The sequence below is a fragment of the Tripterygium wilfordii genome, chromosome 15 (assembly GCF_013401445.1).
Source record: "Tripterygium wilfordii isolate XIE 37 chromosome 15, ASM1340144v1, whole genome shotgun sequence".
Classification (NCBI taxonomy): Eukaryota; Viridiplantae; Streptophyta; class Magnoliopsida; order Celastrales; family Celastraceae; genus Tripterygium; species Tripterygium wilfordii.
In genome coordinates, this window is record NC_052246.1 from 10,004,263 (window position 1) to 10,023,234 (window position 18,972).

The 18,972-nt window shown below is 34.5% G+C and overlaps 2 protein-coding genes across 2 annotated transcripts; one reads left to right on the forward strand and one right to left on the reverse strand.

Annotated features, from left to right (window-relative positions):
* The first annotated feature begins 2,965 nt into the window (after positions 1 to 2,965).
* On the forward strand, positions 2,966 to 6,225 carry LOC120016829 (serine carboxypeptidase-like 42). Its single transcript, XM_038869758.1, has 10 exons — positions 2,966 to 3,569; positions 3,753 to 3,860; positions 3,975 to 4,067; positions 4,156 to 4,248; positions 4,504 to 4,589; positions 4,689 to 4,967; positions 5,073 to 5,206; positions 5,427 to 5,519; positions 5,607 to 5,724; positions 5,823 to 6,225. The coding sequence occupies exons 1-10, from the start codon at positions 3,323 to 3,325 to the stop codon at positions 5,988 to 5,990; spliced, it is 1,419 nt and encodes a 472-aa protein (XP_038725686.1). The 5' UTR covers positions 2,966 to 3,322; the 3' UTR covers positions 5,991 to 6,225.
* Positions 6,226 to 6,353: 128 nt separating this feature from the next.
* On the reverse strand, positions 6,354 to 11,593 carry LOC120016830 (tobamovirus multiplication protein 2A-like). The gene is made up of 7 exons (XM_038869759.1): positions 11,457 to 11,593; positions 10,593 to 10,852; positions 8,426 to 8,525; positions 8,191 to 8,271; positions 8,003 to 8,107; positions 6,874 to 7,083; positions 6,354 to 6,611 (listed from the first exon to the last, which is right to left on the reverse strand). Exons 2-7 carry the CDS (start codon positions 10,829 to 10,831, stop codon positions 6,504 to 6,506), a joined length of 843 nt encoding a protein of 280 aa, XP_038725687.1. The 5' UTR covers positions 10,832 to 10,852; positions 11,457 to 11,593; the 3' UTR covers positions 6,354 to 6,503.
* Between the last annotated feature and the right edge of the window lie 7,379 nt (positions 11,594 to 18,972).

Here is an 18,972-nt window from a genome sequence, read left to right on the forward strand (position 1 = left end):
GATTTACATCTCCCTCACCGATCTGCCTTTCCAATATGCATATCTGTCATCCATCTGTGTGTTCTCAGTTCTTATGCGAGTTCTCAGTTCTGACTTCGTGTGATTTAAGTTGCAAAACGAGTCTCTCTCGTGTCGAAGGTGAGTCTTTACTGAGTTGACTATTATGACGAGTTCAACGAGCCTCACAACCGTATTTTCGCACATCAATCACGTACACGAACTGAGTTCGTACTCGAAGCAAACTCGGCACCCATGTTGCCGAGTCGATGCTTCCTAGGGTGTGGACAATCTTGACACTTGAAGAAAAATTGCCAAAAAGATAGATCAGGTTCGGCTAAAAGCTCCAAATCAATAGATGGAGATGTTGATATTGTCACTAATGGTGGAGTCTCTTTGCACTTGGCATTGGCTTGACGGTTATGTAGGGTGTGTTGTGGAAAGCATGGGAGTTGCACCATAAATTTCAACAGGTTTATTTCGACATGTGCCGAAAAGGAAAATCTTGGAGCGGTAAAGTTTTGAGTGGATATACTCTTTTATGGTGGAGTATGATTGTCGGTCAAGACAATGCATAGCGAAAGTTATGGAGGATGATTCACGATATAGAGAGTTGTGACTGTCGATGAAGACGGTGGTATAGCGAAGGCTATGAGATTTTTGATCAAGGTGGTGAATTATGGAATTTTGATAAAAAATCAACTGTTAAAGACAAAGAAGAAAACTGGCACATGAGAAGCCGTCCGGACAGCTGGGTGTGCCATCCGGATGGTTGTAGGCAAAACAAACAGAATGCAGACAAATGGTGTAACTGTCTGGACAGCTAGAGGAGACTTCCGGACAGTTGACGAACACATACAAATCTAGATAGTTTTAATTGCTACGAAACAATCCCGGTTGTGACGAAACTCGTTTTTCATGTTGGTCTCTAGTAAGGAATGTGAAAGAAATCATATTTGTAATTGGAAACTTCTTGGGGAGGGACTCCTAGGTAGAATTGAACTAGGAGATTTTGTACTACTATAAATACTAGTGATTTATTAGTGTTTTGGTAGAGAGAAATCAAAGGTTTGTGTTGAGAGAGAGCAAAGGGTGATAACTTTGTGGTGTATCCCTCGGGTTTAGCCTAAGTTTATGTCGGTTAGAGATTGAAGATGTAGGGTGTTAGAGATATAGGCTAGATTGGGGCTTATGTAATCTCTTGAACACTTGGGTATTCTTGGGTTTTTTGGTGAGAGAAAATTATCGGTGTGTGGTTGTACAAATTTTCTACATAGTGAAGTTTTTTCTTGGTTATCTTTTGACAACGACCGTGATTTTTTTTTTCTCTGATTTTAGAGTTTTCCACGTAAATCTTATGTTGATTGTGTTGCTTTTCTCAATTTCAATTTATCTATTGTCGTGTTGTTTTATCTATCAAAGAGAAGAGTGAGTCTAATTTCCCAACACTGTTTACATGGATGATGAGTTTATTTAATACATAAACGATTTTTTTCTTTTTCCTAAATCTCTAAATTCCTAAAAAAATTATGGTTATTTATACTTGGTGTGCGGTAAGTGAAGATCATTGAAGAATTGGGGGTAACTTAAAAGAATTTGACAAAAAGAAAATCATATAATGGTACAACGAATACAATGGTATTTTTTTGTTCGAAACAAAAATTAAAGTTATTGTGGTTGAAAATCAATGCTTTGAGATATTACGGTCTAAAATTGTCATTCCTTTTTATGTTGAGTTTAATTTTTGTTTCGAAAAAAATACCATTGAATTCAACATATTAAATACTACATATATTTATGATGGACCCTGAATCCATCATTGAAGGATTGGTCAATACTGGACTCAACCGGTGCACCATTTTGATGCACCAAAAATTTTTAAAAAGTCCGAAAAAACAATAAATGTGTAGTATTTCTCATGAACAATCCAACGATACTTTTTTTGTTCCAACAAAAATCAAATTCATTGTGATCGAACATCGAATGTTTTGAGTTTATATCTAAAGGTCTAGAATTGTCACTTATTTTTCATTTTGATTTTTTTTCGAACAAAAATTATACCGTTGAATTCGTCATACAAAATACTACACATTCATGATTTTTTTCAAAATGTTTTAAAAAATTTTAGTGCGCCAAAATGATGAATGGGATGATGGATCCAGTGTTTTTCAAAACACTGGACCTACCCTTGATCCATCATTGAATTGGGTGCCGTAGCCGTTTCCTGACTTGGTATGATTAGGCTGTTTCGATAGCAACATTCCTCCTACTATTCCTTAAAATTTGTAAAAATCTAAACAGATTTTGCTTTTTCTTTTTTCTTTTTTATAAGCATATGAACAAGACTTTTCCTCAAATTTGGGATAAATAGTTCCGTTTGGGACGAGCAACAAGATAGCAGTATTCAAACTACAAAAATGTTAGAGATCTCAGTGAAAAATATCTCAATCATCCCAATAATGGATCTTATCCATTAATTGATGTAAGTATAAGTATTCATAAAACTTGATAGTTGAACCAAACGGTGACACGTTTATTATTGAAATGACTGAGATGTTTTTTACTAAAATCTCTTATCATTTCTGTTCAAACTACAAGTTGGGAGTGTCCGTGAGTGTGGATGGGCTCCGATCCAGATTCCATCATGGTTCGTGCATCATAAACTCTCTGAACTGCAAGTGGTTCTAAATTTTTCCAAATACTAATAGAACCTGGATGGATCTGCCTTAACAATTCCCATAATGAGGATAACCTTTAAATATCGGCGCTTTTGACTTATTTAACTAAACAACTACTCTTTTGTTTTTATCTTGGTAGATGTCAAGTTTGAATTTTCCACTTTTTAAATCTTCTTTTTTCTTTTTAATGATCTTTATCTATCTCTTTCACAACACTTCCCCAACGTCTCTCTTTTACGCAGTACTCTACAGCTCCAAAACAAAATTCAGCGTGAATGAATGAAACTTTCTAACCCAGTCAGTTACTCTTTCTATATATATATATATATTGGTTTTCTGAGCGGAAGTGAATGAATGCATAAAGACTTGATAGAAATTTTGTATTCTGTTTTGGGTCTTTGAGATCTTTAGCCTCCCTTTTCGCTCAGGATTCACGTGCTCTATTGTTGTTGTAACAGAATTTGTTTGATAAAGATATAAATACAATACATGCTCATGTTATTGTCATTATTATAAAGCTTTTTTTTTTTTTCCCTTTTTGTGCTGCTTTCCCTTTCTTCTTCTCCCTTTTGTGTGGCGTAAATAATGTGCAGGGAACAATAACGATTGATTGTGTGTTGGGTGCGAGTATCTTGGGGTTCTAGGAGATGGGTGCGTGTAGTTTTGGTGGGTTGTGGTTGATTTTGGCTTTGGGTTGTTTGGTGAGTGCTGTGGTTGAGGGATTTCCAACTGAGGATCTCGTGGTGAGGCTGCCTGGTCAACCAAAGGTTGGGTTCAGGCAATTTGCTGGGTATGTGGATGTGGATGTAAAGGCTGGAAGGAGCTTGTTTTACTACTTTGTTGAGGCAGAGGAAGAACCAGACAAGAAGCCTCTCACTCTCTGGCTCAATGGAGGTACTTTCACTACTTTACTCTTCCCACTCCCCATCTAATTCTCTCATATAGATATCTCTGTATAATCTTTATAAATATTGACACTATTTGGCTTCATAGTACCATATAATTCTTATAAAAATTTCTGAGTCGAATAATGTCTAGATGCAACTACTAGTTAAATGTTCAAAATTCCATGTTCAGGTCCAGGTTGTTCCTCTGTTGGTGGAGGTGCCTTCACTGAATTGGGTCCTTTTTATCCAAAAGGTGACGGTCGAGGCCTTCGGAGAAATTCAATGTCGTGGAATAAAGGTAAAGATGCTAAATAAACTGCTTAAGCTAATTATAATAGGGACATGTATTTCATGATTTAAGGTTTAAACAATTTTGATTATACGCTTGTGTATGTTCTTTTATCAATTTTAGCATCAAACCTTCTCTTTGTTGAATCTCCTGCTGGCGTGGGATGGTCGTACTCAAATACAACTTCCGATTATAATACTGGAGATGCCTCAACTGGTAATGACATTAAATTTGGCTAGCCTCTCCAATATTGACTAAATGTTTTATTTGGACTCATCCAAGGTCAATCTCTTGCTCTTGGCAGCCAGGGACATGCGCTCGTTCTTGTTGAAATGGTTTGAGAAATTCCCAGAATTCAAATCAAGAGCATTGTTTCTTACAGGAGAAAGCTATGCAGGTGTGACAAATAGTAGTAGGATATTGCACCTGCCTTTTCCCATAATTAAAATGCACTTCTTGTCCATGTTGAGATGTTTAGACGGCGGTTTATTAAAATTTTTTATCTTTTTGTGATGGAGGGTATCAGGCTTATGGAAGAAAATTGCTCGATTTAACCTTTAGCTTGAGAAGTAAAGATCCACTGTGTAAAAGTATTTTGTACTATTATATATTTTCATTGAGTTCCTTAAATTTCTATATGCTGTCATATCAGGACACTATATTCCACAGCTTGCTGATGTTCTGCTCGACTATAATGCTCAGTCTTCTGGTTTCAAATTCAATATCAAAGGAGTAGCGGTAAGCAAATCTGACTGTGTGGCTCATACTGAATAATCTCATGCCCATTCTTCAGTTATTTGTGTTTGCGAGTGATTAATCTGGTATTTCTCTGATTAGATTGGGAATCCTCTCCTCAGACTCGACAAGGATCTTTCTTCAACATATGAATACTTCTGGTCCCATGGCATGATCTCTGACGAAGTTGGCCTTACTATCATGAATGAATGCGATTTTGATGACTACGTCATTACAAGTCCTCATAATCTAACTCAAACATGCAGCGATGCCACGGCCGAAGCCAATCGTATTGTTGGTGATTACGTAGACAATTATGATGTAATCCTCGATGTTTGCTATCCATCTATTGCAGAGCAAGAGCTGAGATTGCGGAAAGCGGTATTCTCAATTTTTACTTGGATTCTTCATTCTTTTCTTATCATCATACCTACATTTTCAAGCATCTTCTAAACTTTTAAATTTTTTTGCTGAAAATATATGAAGGTGACCAAGATAAGCATAGGTGTTGATGTATGTCTGACGTCTGAACGACACTACTATTTCAACCTTCCCGAGGTTCAAAAGGCTCTTCATGCAAATAGGACTAGCTTACCTTACGGCTGGTCTATGTGCAGTAGGTAAGCAATATAAATTATTCTTTCCATAGCCTAGAAAAGGAGAGAAAGACTTGCCAGGCATTCTTTTTATTCTTCACAGTGAAACAAGAACGATTTTTATCACTTCAGCAAGCTTGTTTTCTTGATACGATTCAAACTCTTCTGTAAATTTAGTCTCTAAAGTTCATTTAACAGTACATTTTCTATAACTCATCTTTTTATTCTGATGTCGATTGGACAGAGTATTAAACTATAGTGATCCTGATATTGCCATCAACATCCTTCCGGTGCTCAAAAGGATAGTTCGAAGTCACATACCAGTTTGGGTGTTCAGGTAAAATAATATCTCTGGCACAAGGAAGTGTTTTCACATTATTCAAGCTCTGAGTATAATAAAATTCCACATTTTATGTCAATGCAGCGGCGATCAAGATTCTGTCGTGCCATTGCTGGGTTCCCGGTCACATGTCCGCGACCTAGCTCAAGATCTAAAATTCAAGATTACCGTACCTTATGGAGCTTGGTTTCACAAGGGCCAGGTACACCTTACAACATGCTAAAACTTACCAAGCATTTCATATATTTCTGGTTTCAGGTTTTTGTGGTCTGTCTGAATGTTTCAAGTTGCATAACGCAGGTCGGAGGTTGGGCGACGGAGTATGGGAGTTTACTGACATTTGCAACGGTAAGAGGGGCCTCTCATATGGTTCCATATGCACAGCCATCAAGAGCTCTGCATTTGTTCAGCTCATTCGTGCGTGGGCGACGATTGCCTAATGCTACCCGTGTTCCGATAGATGATTGAGAATTGTTGTCCAAATGATTCCAGATTATGGAGGTAATAAAGAAAGAAGTAACTGGGTTTTCATGGGATTCAAAAAATAAAAGGGGATCTAGAAATTGTAGTTTTGGAGGGGAGGAATTCACTGTAATTTTTCTTTACTCCACTTCCAATATTCAGGTTCGATTGGAATGTTAGGGGAAAATAGTTTTTGTTGATTTGGATCAATAAATTAGAATTTTATTGACTTGCATGACCAGTAGGCTGTCAATTGCTTTCATTGGATCCATAAATATAAATCGTTTTCAGCTAGCGTTTGCTTTCATTGGATCCACAAATATAAGTATGTAAAGTAAAGTCGGTAGAGGAGCTGTCAAGACCAAGTTATAAGGATAAGGATGAAGTAGCTTCTTCACAAACTTGTCAAAAAATGTAAGCTTAAGCTCACTAGAAAATCCACCAGGTATGGAGAGAAAAAGAAGTAAAGCTCCTGAAAAATGTGTTTTGTACACAACCTCAACATTATGAGAAACATTGTCACATGATGCTGCAACGGCTCCTTTCCTCTGCTGGCTGTGTTGCCACTTGCTGGAACCTGTGCGGCTCTGATGGGTTGTATGTGAACTCCGAAGTATCAAGCCCGTACTGGTTTACATGCAGGGATAAACCAAAAAAGTCATCAAATAACTGGAACAGAATTCAGGGGAGAAAGAGGAAGGGGGGAATGCAAGGTTGAAGAAGGAAGCAGAGTAAATCAGTAATAAGATGGTTAGGTCATTGGTACAGAAAATAAAAATATAAAAGTAAAAAGTATGATGAACCCCAAGTTAAATGACTCACAACCTAAATACCTTCAGAGATAATTCAGAAACGAAGCTATTTTATTTTATAGAGTGCATTTTCACACCTTTTCCCTCATCCGTGCACTCCAAGCATCATTTCTGCTTGGACGCTGGTCAAGAGTTCCAGCAACAGGTACACCATTAGCAGGAGCTGCTGACCGGTTGATCAAGGGTTGCCGGATTTGTTGTCTCGGGGCAATGAGTTCATCATCACTGTCGTACTCTGCTGGCCTATTTGCTGCCCTTACCATAAGGGCTAAGAAGAAAATCAAAGCCTGCAATACCATGTTCTTTCATATTAACGTGCTTCTGGGGGATAATACACAGTTTTACCAATCAAAAAAATTAAACAGTTTCCAAATACAAACCCAAGATAAAATCCAGGAGATATATCTAAATTACATCAAAGAAACTCACTGATGTAAATATCTACTATAGTCACAAGGATACACAAGAGGGTTGAAGGCAGAGAGAGAAGCAAAAGAGATACGTAGACATGGGATTTAGACCTGAGAATTTTACAATTAAGTTTGCTGGTATTTTCAAGTTTGGCAACCCACCATCCTGCAGACTCATACTACTTTTCTTTCTTTTCTTTTTGGATAAGTAATGTAATGTACGTGTAGGCAAACATGTTGCACAATGATAGAGTTGCAAGGGTGCAACTTAGAGGTCACGGGTTCAATTCCTAGAAACAGTCAAGTCTGCGTACACCCTGTCTGTCTCCGACCCCGCCCAATACAAAAACCTTGTGCACAGGAGTGGTTTACCCAATTTTTTTTACCAATGTAACGTCTGTGTAATGCACAAAACTTAAGAACTAACAGATAAAAAAATCTGACATGCAATTACCAAGACACAACGCAAACCAAGACCTTGCTCTTTTCACAAAAAGATAACAAGCATGTCTCAGGTGTAAAAATACACACAAAGGTTACAAGAACCACCAAATGAGATCTGCCCTTTACATTAAAAAGCAAATTTCTCATTCCACATCATAATATGATTTGAGGTGAAAAATGTTACTTTTCCCTAAGGCCTCATGAACACCTTGTGTAGCGATACATTTACGAGGCAACAATATCACCACATGAGATCCGCTGCTTTAGCATCCAAGTTTGTAAGTATGTATACCCCAAAATCATAATTCACAGCACAACAAGTCAAAAAGCAATGACATTGAGTTTTGCTTACCTCCAAAATTACAACACCAAGAGCAACCCACTTCACAATTTTCCAGTTTTCTCTCAGGAAATGATATGTCATGTCAAAATCTCCAGTTTTATCTATTGGAAGATCCTGGAAAGGAAAATCATAAAAAAAATTGGATGAGCAAAAAATGCAAGTTGAATTTCAATGAATCATAAAAAAAAAACACCTACTTCTTTCCAGCTCTTGTCAAAGAAAATAAAAGCTGCACATCCGACCTCCACCAATATTAATAATATGACCAATACCGAATACTTTTCTCGACTTAAGGGAACCAATTGTTACAATATAACATGAAATAAAAAAGGTAATAAAAAAAATTAGAAATGTAAAAGATGCAGATGTCACAATATCAGTGACAAGTGCTTGGCATGCCACTCCTACAGACTACTAGATTAATAAGGATACACATGTCAAGCAGCATCCATTTCGTGTTACAGCTCCAATACAACCAAAACAAGAGATGACAAAGAGAACCACCCCGACACCAATGAATAAGTATACGAACCTGCCAAGGAAAATAATGCAATGATTATGTCTTAGTAGTTGAAAAACACATATAAAAGAACAAGGAGTCAGCATAGGAGCCTATTTTTTATGCTAAATTAATAACCAGGAAGCAAAATACAGGTATCATGAACCATAACAACAATCAAGCTGCTCAAACTTAAGTCTGCAGAGATTGTATAGGGATCAAATAAATTCAACCCAATATTACTACTGAAAATCATACTGTGCCAGTCTTTAGTTCCTTTGAATTTGGAAGAACTATATCTATTTACTGGTGGCCCTGGCCCACTGAATGAAACTAAATATTTGTGCAATGGTCAGCATAGCAAGCTTACAAGGAAGCCTACACGAATGCTGAATGGCACAATAACTATAGCTTCCTGCTTGACAAGGCTCCAAAATTGCAGCTCTTTTGAGGCCAGAATTCGATAAGACTGCTATGTTTCCAAGCCAAAGAGAAACATCGACCAACTACAGCAGTTTTTGTTACTGCAAAAGAGAGTCAGAAAGTCCACACAAGGGACCCAAAGGAGAGTTAAGGGACTCTATGGTCAGAAGTAAACTTAGAAGTTTCGAATTCAAATAGCAGATGCTGCACCTGGGATTCAACTAACTAACTATTATTATAGTCGAAGATAGCAAAAAGATATCTTTTACATCACAGGTGAGAACTGAGAAAAAATTTCGTGAAAAAAGAGAATCTGCAAGGTAGACTCCGAATAGGTTTTTATTAAGCTTTCATATAGAGACTTAATACTGCATTACTGCCTCTACATTGTACAAGCCCAAACCATATGAGCCGATATGTTGTTTAGATATGTTACATGCGGTCATCTGTAGAGTTGAAAACCCAAACTAAACCTAAAGCGACCCATCCCAAAACCCTAAACCCTGACCTAATGCATGCATCAAAAATTAGCTCAATCCCTTCAAAATGGCAGGCCTTGCCTGGAAAAATTTTATGCAGTAATGATTCATACCTATCATACCTGGACTCTTCAATATACCCCCGCCATACCCATGTCGACATGACATGACATGGGTATGGGATCTGTGTCAGATTATCAAAAAAAAATTGGACGCTTCATTTTTTTTTCTTTATGATTCTACTCTTTAAATGTGAAGACCCAATTAGAGAGACAGTTTTATGTCTTTGTCCCAATTCTTCCATATATAGCAGTTAGTATATATTCATTAATTGTATAAGAAAATTATTTAAGTTATTACTAGTTGATAAGATTACTAAACTTCGTTTGATAAAAAAATGTATCAAAAATAAGAAAATCATTACAAAATTACATTGAACATAACATAACATTAATATTTTTATATAATAATCCTAACACATATTAAGATGACGTACCCACGTACTAGTATCTTAGTTTTGGATGGTGTCCACATACCCGTATCTTAGTTTTTGGACAGTGTCCACGTACCCGTCAATTTTCAAATTGGAGACTCTGACACTCAGACACATGCCCATACCCCACACCCGTACTCGAGTCTAGGTATCATACATTCATTCAACCCTGTAATACACGTCAGGGTCCCAATTTCAAGGCTAATCTGTATTAGCGTGGCTTCAAGCAATTCCCCTACTCTTATATCTACAACTTAGCTGAGCCACCAATCCTTTCATTCAGAAATAATAAAAAACTATAGTCCAAAATCACAGTTAACTTCACTAGCTTTTTTCCAAAAAAAACTGATTCTTAGACCACACCTTATCAACAGTAGAGTAGCCTAGCTCTACTTTAGTATGTAATAAATAAGGTTTTCCACTTTCTTCTCATCAATAGTAATCCACGTGAGTACAGTATAAATAGTTGATTAAGCCTACTTCTCTGAACATTAACATGCATCTAAAAGTGATAGAAATATAGGACAAAGTAAGAAGGTTCAAATTTTTCTGGAGTAATTAAAAAACAAGAACTCTAGAATTGAATGTAGCATAAAATAGAAGATGAAGATCATATTCAACAAATATAAACTTTAAAGATGAACAGGTAACAGCTGTAGAGACCAAAATAAAAAGAAATGTATACATAATTACAACCAGTCATACCAGGCTTTAGGCAAGCTGTCAAAAATATTAGCTGACAAAGACACAGCCATAAGCATGGGTCGACCAAGCTGCACCAAATCCTGATCATAGCTCACGGGCGAAACTCCACCAGCATCATCACTGGCTCTCTTGAACTCAACAAATAAGTAGATTCCATAACCAACCATGGCTAAACCCACAAGGGTCAGCAAAAAGTTCAGGAGCTTCAAAAGGCACTCCAAGCACCCTCTACAAGCCATCCTCTATGATTCTTTCAATCCCTTCAAATCAAATCCCGAATGAGTCTCTCCTTACATCAACAAGTCGCCAGATTACATTCAATAGAACCCATATTGACCCACAAATCAATTCCTTATATCATCAAAATTTCACCGAAATAACATTCAAAATTCACAAATTGTAAAGTTCACACACACTTTTGAGCATGTGCTCATTTGGTGGTTCATAAAATGCATAAGAAGTATCATACAGCTAAGCCAAATACTTTACCCTTTAGAAACAGGAATTTCAAAACAAACAAATTTCAATTACCCCTGATGTGCATCCACTTGAATCCTACGCATCAAAAAATAAAATCACACTAAATTCGAGCTTATTCTACTTCTCTTCACCTTAATCTTTTCAGCACACCAAAAAGGGGACGACAGGTACGTGCTACCACTTATTCAAAATTCAGAATCTGCGACTCCCTCCCCATGTATTACTACACAAATTCGACAAAAGCCGTCCACTTTGAGGAACAATTCAAAATTATAATTAGCACCGATTATTCCATTCCGAAAAAATGAAATTTCAAGACAATATCAGAACGCAATCTTGCTTAGATCGGAACTAGGTAATGAATAAGAAAACAGAAGAACTTACGGTTAACGAAAATTGCGAGCTACTCTTTTTTAATTTTCTCGGAAAATCGAGAGAGATATCAAGAGAGGAAAAGATGAAATTCAAAGGGAAGAAAAATGGAGGACACGTTTCCTCATTTGGCTCCGCTGTGAAGGACAGTTGGCAATCCATGTTTTTGAAATGACACATTTGCCCTGATCTTTCTTTCATAAACCACGGAATATCAATATTTTGTAAATTTAAAGGGCAAAGAGGGAGATTCGGAGGGCCCCTTTTTTTAAAAAAGGATCCTGTTATTTTTTCCCAATTTGAAAAATAATTTAAAAATTCAAAAAAATTTATAAATAAAAAGTTTACAAGATTTTAATGTGTTCTCTTTCTAATTGATAAAAAAATACATAACAAATCTAAATTGTATCAAACATTATACAATCTTATAATTCCATATTAACAATAACATGATTTAATAGTTAAAATCTTGCAAAATTTTCATTTGATGATTTTTTCAATTTTTTTTAAAAAAATTACTGACAAGAATTGAAAAAATAAAAATAACGGGGTTTTTTCTTTGTTAAAAAAATAAGCTCTACAAATGCCAAAGAAGGGCAGACACGATTTGTTTATTTTGGATATAAATGTTGGAGTAACAAAACAATGGAGTTTTGACTCTGAAAATTATATTATCTTTCCTTTTTTATGAGTTGAAATATATATTATATGAGTATATTATAGGATAGGTATGAACTATTTAGAATATTATTATTTTCATATGGACTATTTAGAGTATTATGTTCCTTATCGTGAAGTTGTGCAAAGAATTAATGGCACATTTGGTTCGTAATTGAATGAGTGTGAGATGAGAGTAAATTGTGTTCGGTGATTATGATAATATTTGGTATGAAATAAAAAGTAAGTATGAGTGCGATAATTTTAATAGTACAATTTCTATATTACTCTTTTTTCTTTTAAAAAATAAAAATAATATTTTCTATTGTCTAAGTTTAATTCATAAGTGTGAAATAATCTTTTGCATATTAAAACTCATTCTCTCTTATAGAGAAAAGTCATTCTCACCATTTTCGTGAACTTGACTAGATAATAGAGGGTGGAATGAGTTTAGGATTCCACTATCCCAAAATCAATCAAACAAGATAATGGTTAATTTCAACCTCTAAACAGCAACCAAATGCCCCATAAGAGTCTCATTGTTGATCCCAAAAGCATATATTAACAAGCTCACCCTCCAAGAGAGCATTGATTATTATATAATTAAAACTTAAGACAATTATAACCAAGTCAAGCCAAAAGCAAGTCAATAAATATAGTAATAGAGATTAGTCAATCATTCTTCTACACAAAGTCAATTTTTTTACTATTTTATGTTGATGATATGATTATTAGTGGTGATGATCTTGCTAGCATTACCTCTTTTAAGAAATCTCTTCATCAACACTTTGAAATGAAAGAACTCAATCACCTATTTCCATCATATACTTTTGCACTTCCTAAACTTCACTTTATTGTTTTCACGTATCCGTATATTTTTTTTTTCGCCATTGGTCAACAAAACAACGTTGTGTTGTGTGTCGTTCATTTTCTTCCTATCTAGTCAAGTAGCAATGTCATGTTGGAGTTGTCGCATTTTCCTTGCCAGCAGTTGTGATAGCAAAATGACGACGTATCAATCACAGTGATTTATTTTCATGAGTCCTTCCTCTCATCTTTGCTTAGATCAGCGTCGTTTTTTGTTTCTATTTGGCTTTTGGCTAGTTCATGCATCTTCTATGACACAACTTCTCCATTGATATCCGTTGTTTGAAAGACATCAATTCATCACTCCAATCTCCCATCTATAAGTCATCTTGGAAGGAGCTTCTTGTTGATGGTGCTACCATTCTGTGGATAAGCTCATTCATCAATGTTGTCCATCATTATTTTTTCTTCCTCAAACTACCTTTTGATCTGTTTATTGATGTTCGATTATAGAGCGACATCTTCGATGTACGTTGTATTCTTGATTGTTTGACATTCTTCGTGTTGTGATGACGTAGGTTAGCTCTTTCATTTTGGTTGTGTTCTTCGAATTGTATCATATTTACTCTTTTTCATCCTGTTCTAGTCAAATGCTTGAATATGTTTTCCTTCTAGTTTTGACTTGATTTAATGTGGTTCTATTGAAACTATCAATGATCGTTTTTTAAATATAGACATTGTGCTGCTTCTAAGCTTTAATTTCCCTTCTATTGTTCAATAATTTATGTGGTTGAGATCAATTTTCTTGCTTTATGTTGAGCCTTTTGTCTTCTCGATGATCCCCTTTTATCAACACCTTTGCGCTCCTCGATTATCCTCTTTGAACTCGCTAGTTGTGTTGTTCGATTTCTTGTCTGGTGACTTGTGTTATTTGATTTGTTCTCTTTTGTTGTTTATTCTATTATGTGCTTTTTGGTTTTTATGATTTGGTCCAGTATATTTTCTCTACTTTATATTTTATCTGCTTATGCTTTATGGTGTGTCATTGATGTTTTTAATCATCACTATGTGGTCTTCATCAGAAGAATGAGCAAAATACTTACTACGGTTCATTTTAATGTTGCATTTTGTTCTATTTTTGTTGGTTTTTTTTGAATGGACAGGTGTTATCTTCATTTGTTTTACTTCGTTGTTCATTTTGTTGTGTTCATATCTATTTTAGTCAACGTGTAGTGTGTTGGCATCTGTTATCATGCTTGACTTACAATAACATTTTTAAATTTATCGCATATTTTAAACTATTATTTATGTTCAAATAAGGGAATTTTGGGTTGTTATAAATTGTTTCATGTTGTTTATTTTCAAAATGTCGTTGGTGCTATTTACACTGTTGAGTTTCAATAGAGAGAATTGTCTCATTTCATATCATCATCTGACTACATCCAAATGACAAGTATCCAAACCCAAATGACATTGACATAATTATATGTACAGAAATTTCGGATGAAGAAACGCAACCTAGTTTATACAACATTGTCTCAAATTTTATTACGTCTGGCTCATGAAGTATTGTTAACCCAGAGCACCCTACATGAAAAATGAAAGATGTGTACAACATTTTCCTAGAAATTACCTTGAGACAACGATTAGTGAAGATAAATTTGTTATTTACCAATGATGCGATGATGGAAAAGTCATCCATATAGTTGTCTATGAACATGATAATAGATATGTCATTTCGTATAACAAATTATTATTGTTGAAATACGAGGCACATGTAAATGTTGAATGGTGTAATCATTCAAGATTAATAAAATGTTTATTTAAATACGTTGGCAAATATTTTATTAATCAAATCTGAAATGAACGATGTTGGAGATATTGATTTTAAAATTTATGGTGGTTTGTTATCATTTTACTACAATTCAAAATACTTGAAAGAAAAGGCAATCATAACTGAAACAAATGATACAATTGATATGATAAACTTTTATGTTTTAATACTCATTCCTTTAGAAGAGATGACATATCTAAATTTTGACTTGATAGACAAAGTTGGTAGGTATCAAATGATAATGATTTATTTTACCCAACTGAGTTGTTGAACCCCCTCCTTTAAAAGTCAATACACTTGTTAAGTTGTTGCGAAACATTAACAAGAGTAATAGACTATGTAATGGAACAAGTCTTCTGATTATAAAATTAGGCTATAAAGTTCTCCAAACAACTAGTACTATTGACAGTAATATATGCGACAAAATTTATGTCACTAGACTAATAATGTTTGTAAATGAGAACAAATGGTCATTCACAATTAGATGTATGCAATTTCATTTGAGGTTGCTTTATGTGATGACAATAAACAAAAGCCAATCTCAAACATTGAAAAAGGTTGGATTGTATCTTCCAATGCCTGTTTTTTCTCATGGATAATTATAGGTTGCTACATTATGAGTTATAATATTTAAATGACTAAAAATTCTAGTAAGTAGAGAAAATGAAGTAGACAATATATAAAAAACACACAATATTATGGACCACACTGCATTGTCTAAGCTTGAGGTACGTCATGAGGCTACAAGATCAAGGCTCGCGTTGCATGATTGTAAGATTCCATTAATCCAACTAATGAGTGTTGTCTTTGTTTTGGTTGATGAACAGTTACCTAAAAATTTAATATCAACAACATGTAAGTGTTTACAATTGTGAATTAGAATAAAGAAATCTATGATTATTAGGATGTTCAAAGAGTTTAAATTAAGCAAAAATTTTACACGTTACGAGAATTTAAGGGTTCATTAGAAAATATGATGCACCTCGATTTACGAAATTAATTTTAGAAGAAAAAATTTACAAAATGACCAATTTCATTGTTGATGTTGCAAGAAAGAATTTCAGAATTGTCAACATGAAAATACTATTCAGGTTGGAACATGAACAATTATAAGAGAAGTATATGAACCAGAATTAACATTTTCATGGTTTTGTTGACGACAAAACCTTGGAATCAAGATTATGCAATTTGTAATATGACAACAACTTAAATATATTTTATTCTTTAATTCTTTAGCAGATATCATGGGTCATCTAAAATCTGTTGAAAGAATACTTACATAAATGGAAGAATGGTGACAAAAAAGAATTTGGTCATAGAGACACTGAAGTAAGGATAAAAATTTAAAATTTATTTGTCTTTAGTCTATTAAGTAATTTAAAATATTATTAAGTTAACTTGGTTTTGCTTATTCATGAATATTTTAAAATTTATAAAGATGTTATAAAAGATGATGGAACAATATGTTAATGTCGATACATTAAACTACATGTGACACAACACTGTCAAGCACATTAACAACAAACTGCACGTATTGCTTGAGATTTTCAATTAAGGCAGGAGTTTCTCATCTTCTACGCTAATTTCAATTGACTCATCTAACCAAATTGCACCCTACATCTCACTCGGTCCCCACCATAATTTGATGAACTCCTTTCTCCTATTCCAAATTTTTGAGGAGGTCGCAATACAAAAAACTATCTAGTGTTTCTCTCTTATACCAAAAAAGTTATGGTAGATGTAGAATTTAAGGGGGAAAGAATTGCACGTCATAAATTTTTAACATCTCATGGTGTCCACTTCACGCTTGGAGCACTCATAATGAAGAGTTTTTATTGGTCCATGGAGGATAAAATTCTTAAATTTGTTGGGCCATGGATCACATTTGGGCTACAACAATGACATTTTGTTGTCTCTTTTTTAATGACCTAGGTAAGAAGGCATGGTATTTAGATTGTCCACTTGTTGGTTTCATTTGGGGCCCACCTCAACCCACACTCATAACTACACAAAAATCAATACTAGGCCTCACCTTTATTACACCAAAAAACAAGCTAGCAAATTTATATCATTGTACCAATACATGTTGTTGACCCAACCACATCACCAAAATATCCATCCACATCAGCAAAACATCTCTCTCTATGTATTTTATTGTCCTCAACAAAACCACACCATTGTGGTTGCTCTTACAAGACAAATTTAGAATATTATGCATTCACTTAAACTTATAATGTCTACGGAGATTACTTTTCACTTAAATTAGTTTACTATTGCCTTGAATCTTCACTTTCTTACGGGTATTTTGTATTTTTTTTACTTCGATTCGATTCATGCATCTACAATCCCTTCTCTCTGCTTATTTTTCTCTGTATCTGCAACGTAAATTGAGAGAGTTCACAAAACAATGTATAAAATAATAGCTTGCATTAAACACAACATGACCAATAATATAATCCAAAATCTAAAAAACGTTTTCATGATCATTATCATCCAAGTATCCAAATGACATCTTTGGGACCATTAAATACATCTTCTTAATAAACAAAAATGTCAATTTCGCCTAAAAGATGTACAACTTCAAAAAGAAACGTTATCACTGGATTATATGAGACTAAAATATTTAACTCTATGTAATTAGCTATGTAACTAATTTTTGCTTGCAATAGTCATCAACCATTACCTAAATCTTATATGTTGCCTTATCATCATATCAATGGATTTTGTGTAGGTATGAGATCATTGGGAATGATTTTATAAAAAAATTTCTACGTGCTATTCCTATTTGACTGTGTCTATGGAATCCCCATGATGCACAGCATTGGCCTGTAAGTGAAGATTCATAACGTAACCCTCTCTTCTTTTCATAAGCTTATTATGGGCAGCTTGTGGTTTCCTACAATAGCAATGTATTTACCGATCCACTGCAGCATTTTGCAAAGATACCATGTGGTTCATAGTATTAGATGGGCTGCTCAGTTTGCTCAAAAACTCAATGCTACCCCTTACATTTGTAGTATAGTTTTGTTTTACAATCGTTGATGTGACTGCTTAAATTCCCCAAGAACTTCTAGAAAAGACACTATTCCCTAAAATAATAGTGCACTCGTTGAACAATTTAAAATTATTTAGCTACAGAAAAAGTTGAAAGGGTGCCCCACTTTGTCCCTTACCTCAAACGGTGGAACCCCATTTTGATCATATTCCTTCATTTATCATGTCATGAAGCTTCTAAATCGCTTTTGATCATATGTGGCCCATAATGTGGTAGAAGGACATCACTTAGATGATTGCTCAATAGGGATTTGGGACTCCCAACTTTTGTCAAAATTTGAGTCTCAAATTGCCTCAATCTCAACCTTTTAATTAATCCAAAGGCAATATACCTATCACGTAGCCTCTCTAATATTAGTTGTCTCCCTCCAAAAGTTTTTCATGAAAATTATGGAGCATTTTTCCCTCCACGAAAATTGGGATATAAATGACTTAGGGCTAGTTTGGTAGAGCATTTGCAAAGTAGCAGATATTATAGCAGAAATGGTGGTAGCAGAAATGTTGGACAATTTTAGTAGCAGATATGCTGTTTGAATGCTGGGTAGGTGTTTGGTTGAACTTTTACTATTAACATTTGTGTTGTGTAGCATATTGGATAAATTACGTGTAGGGGTATTAGACATTTTAATTGTATACCTGTATACAAACATACAAATTTTATAAAATCGATAAATGTATTTAAATTAATTGAAGAAAATAATAAATTATAAAATAATTAATAAATTACCAAGTTAATTAAATTTAATTAATACATTATTTGGAAAGGGTATACATTATTTGGTAAGTTATTTAAATTTTATTAGGTCATCCAGGGGTATATTTGGTAAATCAACAATATATTGGGGGCAAGATTGGAAAAAGCTGGGTAAAAATTGTAAAATTGTTCTTTGATGGAACATTTCACAAAATAGTATAAATGTTGCAAAAAATTGTCTCGAAATATGTGTCGTAAATTGTTGTTTGGTTGACATGGAGCATTTATACTAACAAGTAGTATAAATGCTCCAAAAAAGGCTGATCCAAAAGGCCCTTAGAATAGTTATGACATTTTCCCCTCTAAAAGTTTTCAGCTAAGACATTTTCAATCCCAAATTTTCCAAACAAATTTGTTGCTCATACTGATTTGGTACTATTCAATAATATAAGCATCTTGTTCCCTAAAGAACACAACATACA

Excerpts from the sequence above, each read along its gene's own strand:
- LOC120016829 (XM_038869758.1), top strand. The coding sequence starts at position 3,323 with ATGGGTGCGTGTAGTTTTGGTGGGTTGTGGTTGATTTTGGCTTTGGGT. Across the intron at positions 3,861-3,974 it reads TTCAATGTCGTGGAATAAAG|CATCAAACCTTCTCTTTGTT; the intron begins GTAAAGATGCTA and ends TATCAATTTTAG. Across the intron at positions 5,725-5,822 it reads CTTGGTTTCACAAGGGCCAG|GTCGGAGGTTGGGCGACGGA; the intron begins GTACACCTTACA and ends TGCATAACGCAG.
- LOC120016830 (XM_038869759.1), bottom strand. The coding sequence starts at position 10,831 with ATGGCTTGTAGAGGGTGCTTGGAGTGCCTTTTGAAGCTCCTGAACTTT. Across the intron at positions 8,272-8,425 it reads ATGGATGCTGCTTGACATGT|TATTCGGTATTGGTCATATT; the intron begins GTATCCTTATTA and ends AGTCGAGAAAAG. Across the intron at positions 8,108-8,190 it reads TTGACAAGAGCTGGAAAGAA|GATCTTCCAATAGATAAAAC; the intron begins GTAGGTGTTTTT and ends TTTCCTTTCCAG.